The sequence below is a fragment of the Rhea americana genome, unplaced genomic scaffold, assembly GCF_003343005.1.
Source record: "Rhea americana isolate MKP2758 unplaced genomic scaffold, rheAme1 scaffold_277, whole genome shotgun sequence".
Taxonomy (NCBI): domain Eukaryota; kingdom Metazoa; phylum Chordata; class Aves; order Rheiformes; family Rheidae; genus Rhea; species Rhea americana.
In genome coordinates this window covers 917,428-930,304 of record NW_028186398.1, presented here as the reverse complement: position 1 = coordinate 930,304, position 12,877 = coordinate 917,428, and the positions used below count along the sequence as shown (strand labels likewise).

Genomic DNA, 12,877 nt, shown 5'->3' with positions numbered 1-12,877 from the left:
TATTCATACATACACACATGCACACACACATAAATACCCACACAAACTCAAATACATATATATATACATAGATACTGTAGCATTGATATAATTATTTTTCCTTTTCATTCCTTTTGACACAAACCTCTGGAAATCCTAAATCTGTCATTTTTAGTAAAAACCACCGATAAAAAGTATGTTTGGCATGAACAGAGTCATCTTTGCTACTGCAGAGCATAAGGTGATGATAAGAGAAGATACCATATATAAGATTGTCCATCTCTGCCTATCTGTATATGACTTTAAGCATCAGTGACATTCATTGGAAAAAAGAAAGTAAATGAGATGCTCAACATTGTAGCAAGCAAAATTCATGGGGTTCATAAGAAATGCACTACAGATTCAGACTTATCCAGTGATGTTAATAAAAAAACATTAAGAGTGCATGCAGTACNAAAAAAAAAAAAAAAAAAAAAAAAAAAAAAAAAAAAAAAAAAAAAAAAAAAAAAAAAAAAAAAAAAAAAAAAAAAAAAAAAAAGGAGTAAAATAAGAAAATAGGTTAATTTATTATTCTTACTATCTCCTAACTCTTTTGTCATTTTTCTAATACTTATATTTGGACATTAATTTATAATGAAGAAGAAAAGATTTTAAAAAACAAAGCACACGTTTTAATATATCTATTGCCCTTTCAGAGAAATGGCACTGATGGGATAACAGTCTTTGGAAGATTGCATTTATATAATTTTTCTGCCACTAATTTTTGGAAATACATATGAAACTTGTTCAAAGTATTCTCTTTTAATATCTTCCTTTTTATCTTTTTTAAGATTTGCTTAATCTGAAACTGTAGACGTGTTTTTAGGTTGCAATAGTAATGACTCAGACTGACAGCTATGATTTGGACGTTTCTGTGCCAGCTGTACAGTACAAAAAGTGAGTATCTCTATCTCTGCACTACTTAGAGGAAAAAAAAATGGACACTGATGGCCTGTGGTGTCAGCTCCTGGAGCTGATGGACTTCTGCTGTTCCCAATGACACTTAATCACAGAGGGTTTGTTATGGCTGCGGAGGTCCGTCTATGCCACTCTAAAACTTATGAAGAGCTGAGCCAAATCAGCTCCTTTGAGATATCCTTTTTTTCCTCACAAGACTAGAAGAAGCAAAACACTAAAGAGAACCTGGAATGAAATTTGCTAAACTATCACAAATCAATATTTAAAATCTGATAAAGACTTCACCCACAGGAAAGCACATTGATGTTAGAGATGCACATGACTGAAAGTACTGTAGACAAACATTTTGGTGAGATGGTGTAAAGTATTAAATACTATATTTAAAAGTATGCCTCTCTTTCTTCAAAGTAGGATTCTTAAACTTAAATACATGTTCATACACCTGAGTAGTGAAATACAAAGATGTAATTGCCAATTGCAAAAAATAACCGGGAAAACTTTTTTTGGAAAAACTTAACTCACCTGTTTGAGTGAGTCGGTGAAAGGAGACAGTGTTAGAGGCCTGGGAAAAGAAATTTAAAAAAACCCTACTTCTATTTGGAGGCCGCTGGGGACAAATAAATATGTAAAAATTCAAGGAGTATCTGACTCATTTACACACCTCACTGATGCAACACAGCAATCTGCAGCCTAAGTCTTCTTGCTAGACCTAAGACTGCAGGATAATCCCATGGTCAAAATTTGACTGGCAGGCAGGTACTCACTAGCACTTCCCTAACAATTAGAAGATGTGGGTTCAGTGCCCACAGCAGTTGTGCACTCACAGGAAGTGTTGCCTTCTAGGATTCCTACTTATGCAATATATCCAGGCCCTCGAAAGCATAACTGGACTTCTTGTGCAGGAATCAGAATGAAAGTCTCATTTCTTTTGGTAACTCCCATCTCTCCAGCAAGCCCCCATCAAAGGACTACAAAGACAGCATGCTTGCCTCTGTCTCTTTCCAGCTCCCTGATTAATTATATTAGCTTATATACATTTTTGTCATAATAGCATGTTAGGAATAGCCCCCTATCATTATAGTTATGTGATCTCAATACTCTCTTGGAAAGAGTAATAGCCATGAGATTGGGTCCACAGTATCTACAGATACCTTGAATGGCATTAAGAAGACAGAAACCCTCAGCTCAGCCAAAGTGGCACCACCCTGTGCGTGTAGCGATGAAAAGCTTCAGCCATCTTAGAAATTTTTGAAATAATCACTTAGGAATGATTAGAAAAAGAGTTTCAGTCATCACAAACAGCTAAGTGAGCATAGGATAGGTGATGCCAATTCATCCTGAAGTCTATCCAACTATGCTTACTGTCACCTATGTCTGTCTTTGGACCTAGCTGCTAACACTCAAGCTTCAAAGAAAATAAACAGAGCATCTGAGTTGGCTCGCTGATATCAGAAAGTGTTAATGTGTTTAAAGGTAAGCATTTTATACATATATCAAGTTTTAAAAGTGTAGGTGTAGACTATTGCAATAATTTAGTATATGTTATTACTATATTGCAATAGTAATTATATGTCATTTCAAAACAGGGTAACCATAGTGACTCATGAATATGAATGTTACTGTCCCACTGATTTTAAGTGTAGTTTGTTCAAATAAAAATGTTCCATCTATATTCTGAAGCTAGTTTAACTAACCTGCTTTCTATCTGAACAGCTAAAGACCATGTTTCTGTTAGTTACAGCAGCTCTGGTAATAATATGGACTACTCAAAATAATTATAATAGGATTAAGTTAGCTTGCATTGTAAAGCAAATAAGATTTGTGTAAAGGGCAAAACCACACACTAACAGTTTCAAATGTACAAAATTTAAAAATAGTTTATCCCTTTCATATAGTCTCTACCTAAATAAGGTTTTATTTACTTTTCTACTCAGTAAATATTTTTCTTTCATAGGGACAGTAGGTTTCTCCATATCTCTGTTCCCTTTTCTTTCTTGGTAATGTAGTGAAATATTAATTCCGAATGATGGCAATCACAAGGCACTAACTGTTCAAAATCAAGTACATGTTTCCCTGTGAAGCAACGCTCCCTACAGCAGTTTGAGTGTCTTAACCAAATATTTCATTATGACTGGATTTGAACCTAGTAATGAATTACAAATGCCTTTTCCTCTCTATAAATACAAGTAATCTCAAAAAATTGCTATAGAATACTAAAAACTATAACAGAGATCCTGAGATAACTTTCCTGAAAAGATATTTTAAGATAAGTTATGATGAACAGATGAAAAATCAGTCAGCTATTTCAAACAGTCTATGATCCACTGCCACAATACAAGGATCAGTGTGAGTCAGATGCTCAGATTCAGAATGAAATGTAGTTATTCCGATATGATATACATTTTAATATTTTGGACATCATTTTTTTGGCAAGATTCTAATTTAATTCTAATACTATAATAGTGTAATATATAGCATATGGAAAACTTTATGTTAGAAGACTTTGCATCTGACTTTAAAACGGTAATAATGACAATGATCTAATTTGGAATTTACTGTTAAATATATCACTTCACACTATATAAAAAATTTGAAATCTCTTTCTCATAACTTTTATTTTATATAAATTACAATTAACTGCATCATGTAAGAAACTGCCACAACAATCTACCTGCTTTCTGGAATGAAACAGCCTTGCATTGTTGCATCAAAATATTTATATTATATTTATATTTTACTTAGGGAGGCACTAAAACTTTATAAGTAGGTTACTGAAACACTCCTCATTACTAAGCCATTTTCCTTTAAAAAAATTTCCAACCCTTCTTATTAACACACTTAAAATGTGAACAACTTCATTTCTGTGTATTTCAAAACTGGTAAATTGGACTGTTAGAGGGCTGTATGTTAACAATGTTAGTAACAATATTCAGTGCAAGAGAACCTAAAAAGTACAGCAAATCTATTAAATATTAAATCTTTATTAATTGCCGTCACCTGGTTGAGGTCTTTTCTTTTTCTGCACTTACAAGTTACTTCATTAGTAAGAGCAAGGTAGGAAATAGGTCACATTTCAGGATTTTTAATCTATTTTTTTCTGATAATACAAAATGGAGTCTCAAGTTTTATTAAAAAAAGACTTCAGTTACCTTACACATAAGTTAAGAGACTGTTTAATCACACACATTAATGTACAATGAGTAGTAAACAATTTTGGAAGAGAAAACATTCTAAAATTAACTTACCTGTAATAATGTTGGGCTTTGGTGGCATACTGAATTCATACAATGTTGGTTCAGAATAACCCAATCTATTGGCAGCTGTAATTTGTACTTCATAACCCATGGTCCACTGAAGATGCTCTAGGATGATGTGGTCTCTGCTGCCCTGCACTTTCTTCTCTAGCCACTGGTCTTCCTTATCTTTCTGTAAAGATGTAAATATTAGTTTAAATTCTCAAAAACTTTTGTATTGTTTATCTAAACTATGTGATATGATATGCATAAAAAATACAGAGTTTGATTTCTGAAGGTTATAACCATTCAAATCATCAAGTACTGGACTTTTGAGTACTTGAGCTTTGTGTAATTTTGTCTAGTTCTATACAGGTTTCCACAATTTGGATTTACGGATTTTATAGTAGAGAGATCATTTTTAACTTTTTAACCTGAATTTGTACTTAGCTCAAGTACTGATGTTCATCTCGAGGAACAGCAAGGTAATTATTTGCATATTCCACTATAAATACATTTTAAAAGATTTCAATTTATTCTAATTAATATTCTCTAAAAGAAACTTCCCATCAAAGCTAAGGTGAGTAGTTCATAAATGCAATGTGTTTATATCACATACAAATTATATGCTGAAAACATACACAAACTGTACCAATATGTGGTACAACATATTGTAAACAAGACTGTATGCAATATTATAGAAATCATTAAAAAATTAAGTAGACTTATGTTTAAACTAGTGAGAGAATATATGTAAATCAGTAAGATGCTGTTCTAGAAAGAGTTCTCATAATTTAGATAATTATAAATTGCCTATACAAAGGGATCAAATGCGGACTTCAGCTGCAATCTTACATATGTCATTTCTTGAATTTGGAGTACTTACCTTTACAATTTTTCCTTTTAATATTTTAATGTATAACATTTTAATTATTTTTTATAAAATGAGAATTACAGCATACTTATTTACATACATGTACCTATATGTATAAAACAACACATATTGGCAAATACAAAATTCATCTTGTTCAAAGGAATATCAATAGCTGTCAGCAACAATATATGCAGTCCAGTTCTTACCATGCTCTGAGGTACAGTACAGTACTAAACAGTATGGCTGAAGGCCAAATCTGGCCATCCCCCATACAACACATACAACACCAGACCCAGTTAAAAGGACATAATCTTTCTGAAATAAATCCTTCACATACAGGGGAAGATGCCTTTTGTTACAGACCACTATGCTTTTCAGCAACTTATATGCAGGCTCTTCGCTGAAACATCTTGCTCTTTACTGATACAAGTGTCAAAGAAATTAGCATCTAAATTAGAGAGCCCTTGGCCCAACCACATTCCTTCTGTATGCTCTTTTCATCTCCAGTCTTCAGAAAATAGTGTGATAAACTAAGTTCCCTTACGTGCACTTCTGCAATAACATTTCTCATCAACACTGTGTGATGATTCTTCCACACAGATTTTGCCTTTAGTTAAAYGCTTTCTGCTCCTTCTGGAGTCATGGGTACTGATGTGATGGGCCTGGGAATGAATACAGACRTTAATAGAATACAGTAAAATATCTTTTCAGGAACAGCTGTAGTGAGGTGAAAGTGGCTACTTCTTGCAGCAGTAGACCAGCTGAGAGCATCCAAATGGCAGTAATATGACAAATTACAAAAAAAACCCAAATAAATTAGAATAAAACTAGTTTACTCATCACACAGTGAAATTAGTATTTTCTGAAAAGGATACTTCCTAAATAAAGTGGCATAGTATTACTCTTCATAGATAACTTCCATTGCAATTTTACTGAATGAATCTACTTATATTTTCACTACACTATGCATTTTTTCAAAATGTATTTCATACAACACTGTTAAAAAAATTACTATTGATTGCAATATACATATGTAAATACTCTTTAGTAATGTTAGGAAAGCAATGTTACGTTGTATGGAATTTTAGCAACTGTTTGAATTGGAGAGGTTTGGGAGAGTTTGGAAAAAAGATACATCTAGATTCCAAAGAATAYCGACCTGAGAAATCAGAAGGTGAATTGCTTATGATTTTGGTGTGTGCATGTATAGACATGAATATACTGAGGAATTCTGAAGAGGTTCATAACTACAGAGGAAGGACAAAAAAAACCTGAACTGAAAAATAAAGGTTCAGACTAACATGATTTCCGCAGGTGGAAGAAACAGTATTGTGAACAGATACGTGACTATATTTTCAAAACAAAGCATAGAATTATAYGTGATGAATATAATGAACTTAAGATTTGGGAGAAAAATTATTCTGTATGAAGCTGCTCTTCAGCAGAGGTAAAATTCAGTTCCACAACTTGGTCAGGTGAAGTCAGAAATGATCACAAAAGGGCTGAAAGGTAACAGTGTACCTGCGTGCCTTGCCAGAGAAGTGATGTCCAATTTCTAGTTCAAAGTGAAGACATCTTCACTTTGATGGGTGGATCAAGATAAATGAAACAGACAAAACCCAAGTTCTGAACTCAAAGGCAACACATTGTTTTATGCAGACTGACAAGCACAAGTTAGGAGCAGGAAGAATAAAGAACATATGTGGAGAGCAAGCTGCCTTTTCCTAAAGATAAATCAATCAGGTTTTCCAGAATTTGGCCTATCTTTGGCATCTTAAAGGAAAAAAAAAAGACTGCAGCCTCATTATAGCTGTTATTTCTTATGCATTTTCAAGTGTTTTCAAGTAACACATTCAGATTTATTTTACTATTAGAGTGGAAATTGAAGGAGAGTGTGAGAACACAAGTTTGTCATTTAATTCTTTCTACAAATATCTCTGTTTATGCTAAGACCCTTAATTGGTAGCTTGAGAAATAGAAAACAGAACTACAAAGGAAGACTCATACCTTATTAGTCTGTTCTAGTATTAATAACGCTTAAAATTTAAAGAAAGTTTTATATATGCACAGTGTTTTACAACAAATGAAAGATGAAGTTTTAAATTATGAATCAGTCTAATCTGAGGCGTTATAATCTTGAATCAGCATTTGCTATTAGTAGTTTTATCATTAATATGCACAAACAAATGCACATTTTCAGACACTGTAATTAGGTCTGCGACCTCAGGGACAAAACTGTTCCTTCACTTTCACTTTGTTTTATTTTCTATAATGCATAATACTACTTCACAGAAGGTGACTGATGCTGTGAGCTTAATCAATGACTGACAACTCATTACTGCCCTYTTCCTACTCATAAACCTCAAGATTTACCCTCTCCTCTCCCCAGTATAAGCCCTTAGTTGAAACAAATCTGACAACGCCACGGATTGAAGTATCTTAAAAAATAGATGTATTATTTCTCAATTACTTGTATTTTGTCTTTAAATATAAGCATCAGTCAAATTTATCTCAGGTCTAAAAGCCACGCTTGTAAGATAGCTGTTAGTAACCAAAGCAACTAAATATCTTGAAAAAAAACCCAGATGTTCAGGCATCTATTTACTAGTGTAGAATATAACAACTGTCTCTGTAATGGTCATTTGCCTAAGATCACATTCTCTGGGAACTCATGAATCCTCAGGTAGGACTTACTAGAAGTTAAAGTAGCTTACGCTGTAACAAGTGACGAACAGTAATTAACCCCCTTCAGCCTTCCCTTCCCTTCTCCATCCTCCCTAAATCATTGCACTAAAAATTCAGACCAAACAGATCTGTTACTATAGTGGCCACTGTGGTAGGAGAAAAATGGCAGGGAAGTATCACTATCTTGAAACTTGACACGCACACAAAAAAGAAACCCTTAAGGAAGACGATAATAGAGTTTGAAGTAGTGTGACTTCACAGGGCAGTAATTAATTACATTAAGAGAATGCTTTATAGGTCTTAGTGATATCTTGGAGGAGGTAATAGAAAATTAATGCTGAACGGATAGCACAAAATGGCTTACACATYGTGTTAAAATGCAACATAGGTTCAAGAACATGGCAGCTAAAGTGGAACTTAGATGCAATATCTGTAGATTTCTCAGAGAAAGACTAAATGAGAAATTCTGTGTTTTTAAATTATTCATATTTACATATTTATTCCAGCACATATAAAGCAACAAAACAAGCACACATCTTCACCGATGCAGTTAARCAAGAGTGAAGCACACAATCTACGAATCAACTCTTGTCAGTGCCAAATTTCAGAGCATTAAGAGTAATGCTGTTATAAGTCAACCTAGAGAATAACTTTTAGGCCTGCAAAAGCTAATTATTTCCTCCAGATATCATTATGGATGCAACAACAGAAGTAAAAAGAAACTTAATACTGTAAATAATAATTTTAAGTGATTTTTATTGCCCCTACCTAAAAATTCATATCCACAAAAGATGGATATTATTATTATTTCATTTAGTTTCTATATTTTTACTGAAATTTGGCAYGGCAGGAAAAAGTAAAACTTTTTTTTCTAGCTTCCTACTGGCATTCTGTGACCTGAATGTACAGAAATAGAATTCCCTTTTCCAATCACTATGAAGTCTATTCCAATACTTATTCTTTAAGCATTGTGAGGTAACTCAGAATATGGTACTATAATCATAATTAAAGGTTTGCAACTAATCTCTTCAAAATAATACACTGATATGAATTAGCAGACAACTGTGAGCATATGCACCAAGCACAAATTGACTATTACAGCATATGCAGTTACAGAATCACTGCCTTGGTCAAAATGCACTGGACTAACAAGCACATATTTTGCTCAGGACTATTTGAGAGTCACATGTATCTACTCCTATACGGTGATTATATGTCGTTTGCAGGATGCCTCTGGTTCCTTAACCTTTGTAATACTAAAGGAATATTACTCTGCAATACTAATGGAAGGCCATTTGCTGTTTTATATCCTGCCTTTCCCTGGCAGATTTGTACACTGTAACCCAACTGCCCTGGGTCATCCTGTGTCACTGTTTTTCCCCTGGTGTCCCGACTGCTCTGGTCCTCCTGGCCTTCTTTATCCCCTCACCCTTCGCTTTGCAGCTTTCAGTCTACAATGTCATGCTACAATCTCTTCAGCTTCTCCACAAAGCTTTTAGCTTATGACTATGGAGCCCAGTGGATAACAAAGCRGAGAACAGCCATTCACACCACACATCCAGTATACATTTCCCCAGACATATACATGCAAACAGCGTAAGAACCAGCCATGGTGCAACACCAGYGCTGGTCATGTGTGCCCCAGTGAGCACTAACGGCATCATAAGCAGGACCAACTGGGAGTTTGAGTGCATCTCCATGAAAACTATACTGCAAGTTACTGCAAGAAAAGTGCTCAGGGGACTACTTCCTGCACTGGACAAGATGCTTTTTGGGGCATCTCCATCACTTCTTTCCCCACTTGGCTGCTGGGGAGGAGTTTTCCCTTCACATTCTCTGTTAGTCTCCTTTTTTCTTCTTAAGATAACTTTGCAGTCAAAATATGCCATCAGGTATAGACCCTTCAGTGAAGCTTTATGCATGTAAGCCTATGTCATCGTTATCTGTGCAACAACCTAAGTCCTTATGAGGCTGCTACTCATAGAAATTGCATAATACCTACTTTTCCAGAATACAGAATAAAATGTGATGCTTCTTAATTATCGAATTATAGCTAGTAAGTCCTGCCTATAACAAAAATGAACTAATGCTAGGAAAGCAAAATTTGGTGGAAATAACATATATAATTCCCGGAAAAAGAAAATTTGCAAATTACMCCGGACCAGATAATATTGCTCTATCTTAAAAAGCTGTTGCACTCTCAGGTTTAACAAGATATGTATAAAACTTAAATATGAAGGAACTTCATATTTATGCCTTAATGCTTTAATAAGACATGAGCTGTTATGAAGCATGAAAAAAAGCCACTGTAACAGAGCTTGTTATCTAATATGTTCTTTAAACATGCAAGTAAATACATTTGTCCAGGTACTAGTAATGAGGCTGGCAAGGAAAGCTGGTTATAGGAAAGCTAATTAAATAGGACCAATGGGGAAGATAGAAGAGWAGTAGTCAGCAGATAATTAAGAACTTTAAATAGCATCCATTCATTCTGATTAAAACATCACAAAATTATTATTGTGCTTTTTTGTTGGATAGAGGCCTTTAATTTAGTCAAATTGCTTTYTCAATTGGAAGTTAAGGGAGAGATGGATATCAGGCCCAAGTAAAAACTTTTTTTTCCTGTAACTTTTTAAGTTTCAAGTTAGTGATTAAACTGTACATTCATCTTTCAACAATAAACATGAAAAGTAATCTTCTGTTATAATATTGTATCTTAGTCAAAACACTATATCAAAATTAAGTTTCCAATTCAGGATAGATCCAAAATTATTTAATTTACTTAAACACACAGGAACAGATTAAATTCCTTATACTGCATGAATATAATTAAATTCATAGCTTGACACTAAATTTTAACCATTTTTTTCTTATCTTCCCATGAATAAATACTTATAATATTTAGAATACTTAATCCAATTAGGAAGATCAATGCCACAAAATTGTATTGTATCTTATTATTTTTTGCATATTTTAACACCGTATTTCTTCTTGAAAATTGCTYTTCTTCTCTTCTGAAATACTCTCTACTCACTGGACTGAAAGCCATTTAAAAAGGTCAATTAAGATTTAGGGATCAGTGATACCAGAATAACTGCTGCTTACTCCCTTAGGCTTCTCCAAAAAGCTCCACCACCTTTTCCTCCATTGATTTTGAGTGACCAGTCTTCTTTGGTTATACTTATGTTAGGAAAATCACTTTACATGCCAAGTTTAGAACCTAGATAATCCCTGAGCTATCATCAAAAAGCTCCATTACAGGAAACATCAAGAAATGTAACAAAAACTATTACAAAATAAAAAAGTGGGTTTTAAACAGGTTCAGTATTTAATTTCTCAAAGCTTGTTAATTTCCATGAAATACGGTCCTCACCGCTTTCTGTTTAATGTATCTAAATATGTACTGCTACATGCTTAGCCACSTTCAGACTCTTCAAACAGATGTGTAAAGCTGCTATTATGCTCTAGTAAAATGTCTCATTACTGGATCTAGTCAGATCAGGGGTCAGTGGCAAGTGGTATGAACCTCCTAAAAGAAGTTAATAGAAAATGCATACTTTTGTAATCAACTAATTGCTTTTGCCAACTGTATTCAACCCAGTCATTTGTGAGTTTTTCATAGAATGTGAAGAAAGATGTTTGAGCTACTTTAATAAATAGAAACTCTCAGATAGCAATTTATGTTTCACAGAAAATAAAAAACTTACGCATTGCAAGAGACCTTTCTACACTTGCTCGATTTCCAGTTGTCAGAAGACCAACAAAATGCATAGCTGTTAAAGAACTGAAATATACACTGAAACAGAAGCAAGTCCTAGCAATTTATAAATTGTTTGGCTTTTGACTTTTTTCAACTMAGTCTTGGAATCCAAAAAGATAGAAAGTACAGATTATGACCAAACAATTAATCTAATTTAAAACAGAGCATTGGAATACAGTCTCTACGACTACTCTATAGATAGATACAGTTGTAAGAGATCATTAAATTGCTTTCCGAATAGTCTTTACTTATATAATGCTCATATCTGCTACTTTACTGCACTGAGCACAATGTTTTTCATTTGCCATCTAACATCATGTAACAAAATGGAGAATACAGTAAGTTTTTTTCTTAGTACGACCTTTCCATTACACATTTACGAGGACGAGGAGGGTTTTTTTGCTTTTTTGTTAGTTTTTGACAATCTGRCCTTAGCAGCCTAGTCACAGGGGAAAACATATCATACTATATTTTGGAAGTTTTTTCCTACTTTTTTACTATTCAAACCATTTTATTACATTTCAAATTGTATCAACAATCTTCTCTACATTAAAAGTAGACATTACTAAGCAAATTCCACCTATACTGATTAACTGAAATACTTACACTTCTGTATTTCACAATATATTCCAAAATGGGGGCACCTCCATCATCTTGTTTAGTTATGCTAAGTTTAAAACTCTTGCCACTCCCTGGTTGTCCATGAATTGATGGGGGGCTTGGTTCCCCTAAGCAAGGAAGAAAAAGTTAGATAAAAATAATGCAGCAATGAGATAAATCTTAAATTACGGTTGGAAGTCTGTCCATAAGACTATTAATCCAAATCTTTAAAATCAAATCTTTTAAAATAACAAGTGTGTTAGATGTTTTGCTTAAGTGTGTTCTAAACTAGATTAATAATCTCACATAAGGAAACAAAAAAATGTAAAATATAGAAGAAGTTTTGGGTTCTTTGATTTGACTTTTGATGCTTTCAAATGTAACTTCAGAAATTATTTAGCCATCAGTTCAACAATGTTGATAAGCCACTACTCACAACGAAGTTTAAGAGCAATGCTCTTAATGCACACCAAAGTGTTTGTATATATCCTTAACATTAAGCATGAGCCTGGAACATTTAAATCTGAATTCAGGCCTCTGTGTGAGATCTAAATTGTAATACAGATATTTCGGTAAGAATTAAGTCTTCAATAATTGTGCTAAGGCAAAAATAGATACTTCTAGAGTAAAAAATAACAAAAATAGTCTTTATTAAGAATAAATGTAAAGAATAAGACTACCAAAGCAAAGAAAATGTTCTCATCAATGAAAAGATAAAAATGATCTCAAACATACATACTGAGGAATAGACAGGTTACATCACTCTGTTAATGGTATTTGCCTGATTAA

The 12,877-nt window shown here is 33.6% G+C and overlaps 1 protein-coding gene across 1 annotated transcript in view; it reads right to left on the bottom strand.

Annotated features, from left to right (window-relative positions):
* The window catches only part of NCAM2 (neural cell adhesion molecule 2), a 261,349-nt gene that overhangs the window by 30,843 nt on the left and 217,629 nt on the right, over positions 1-12,877 (bottom strand). Inside the window, exons 14-15 of the mRNA XM_085308474.1 lie at positions 12,095-12,216; positions 4,182-4,362 (exon numbers count right to left, since the gene is read on the bottom strand). Coding sequence (XP_085164600.1) covers positions 4,182-4,362; positions 12,095-12,216 — 303 coding nt within the window. The remainder of the gene's footprint in view (positions 1-4,181; positions 4,363-12,094; positions 12,217-12,877) is intronic.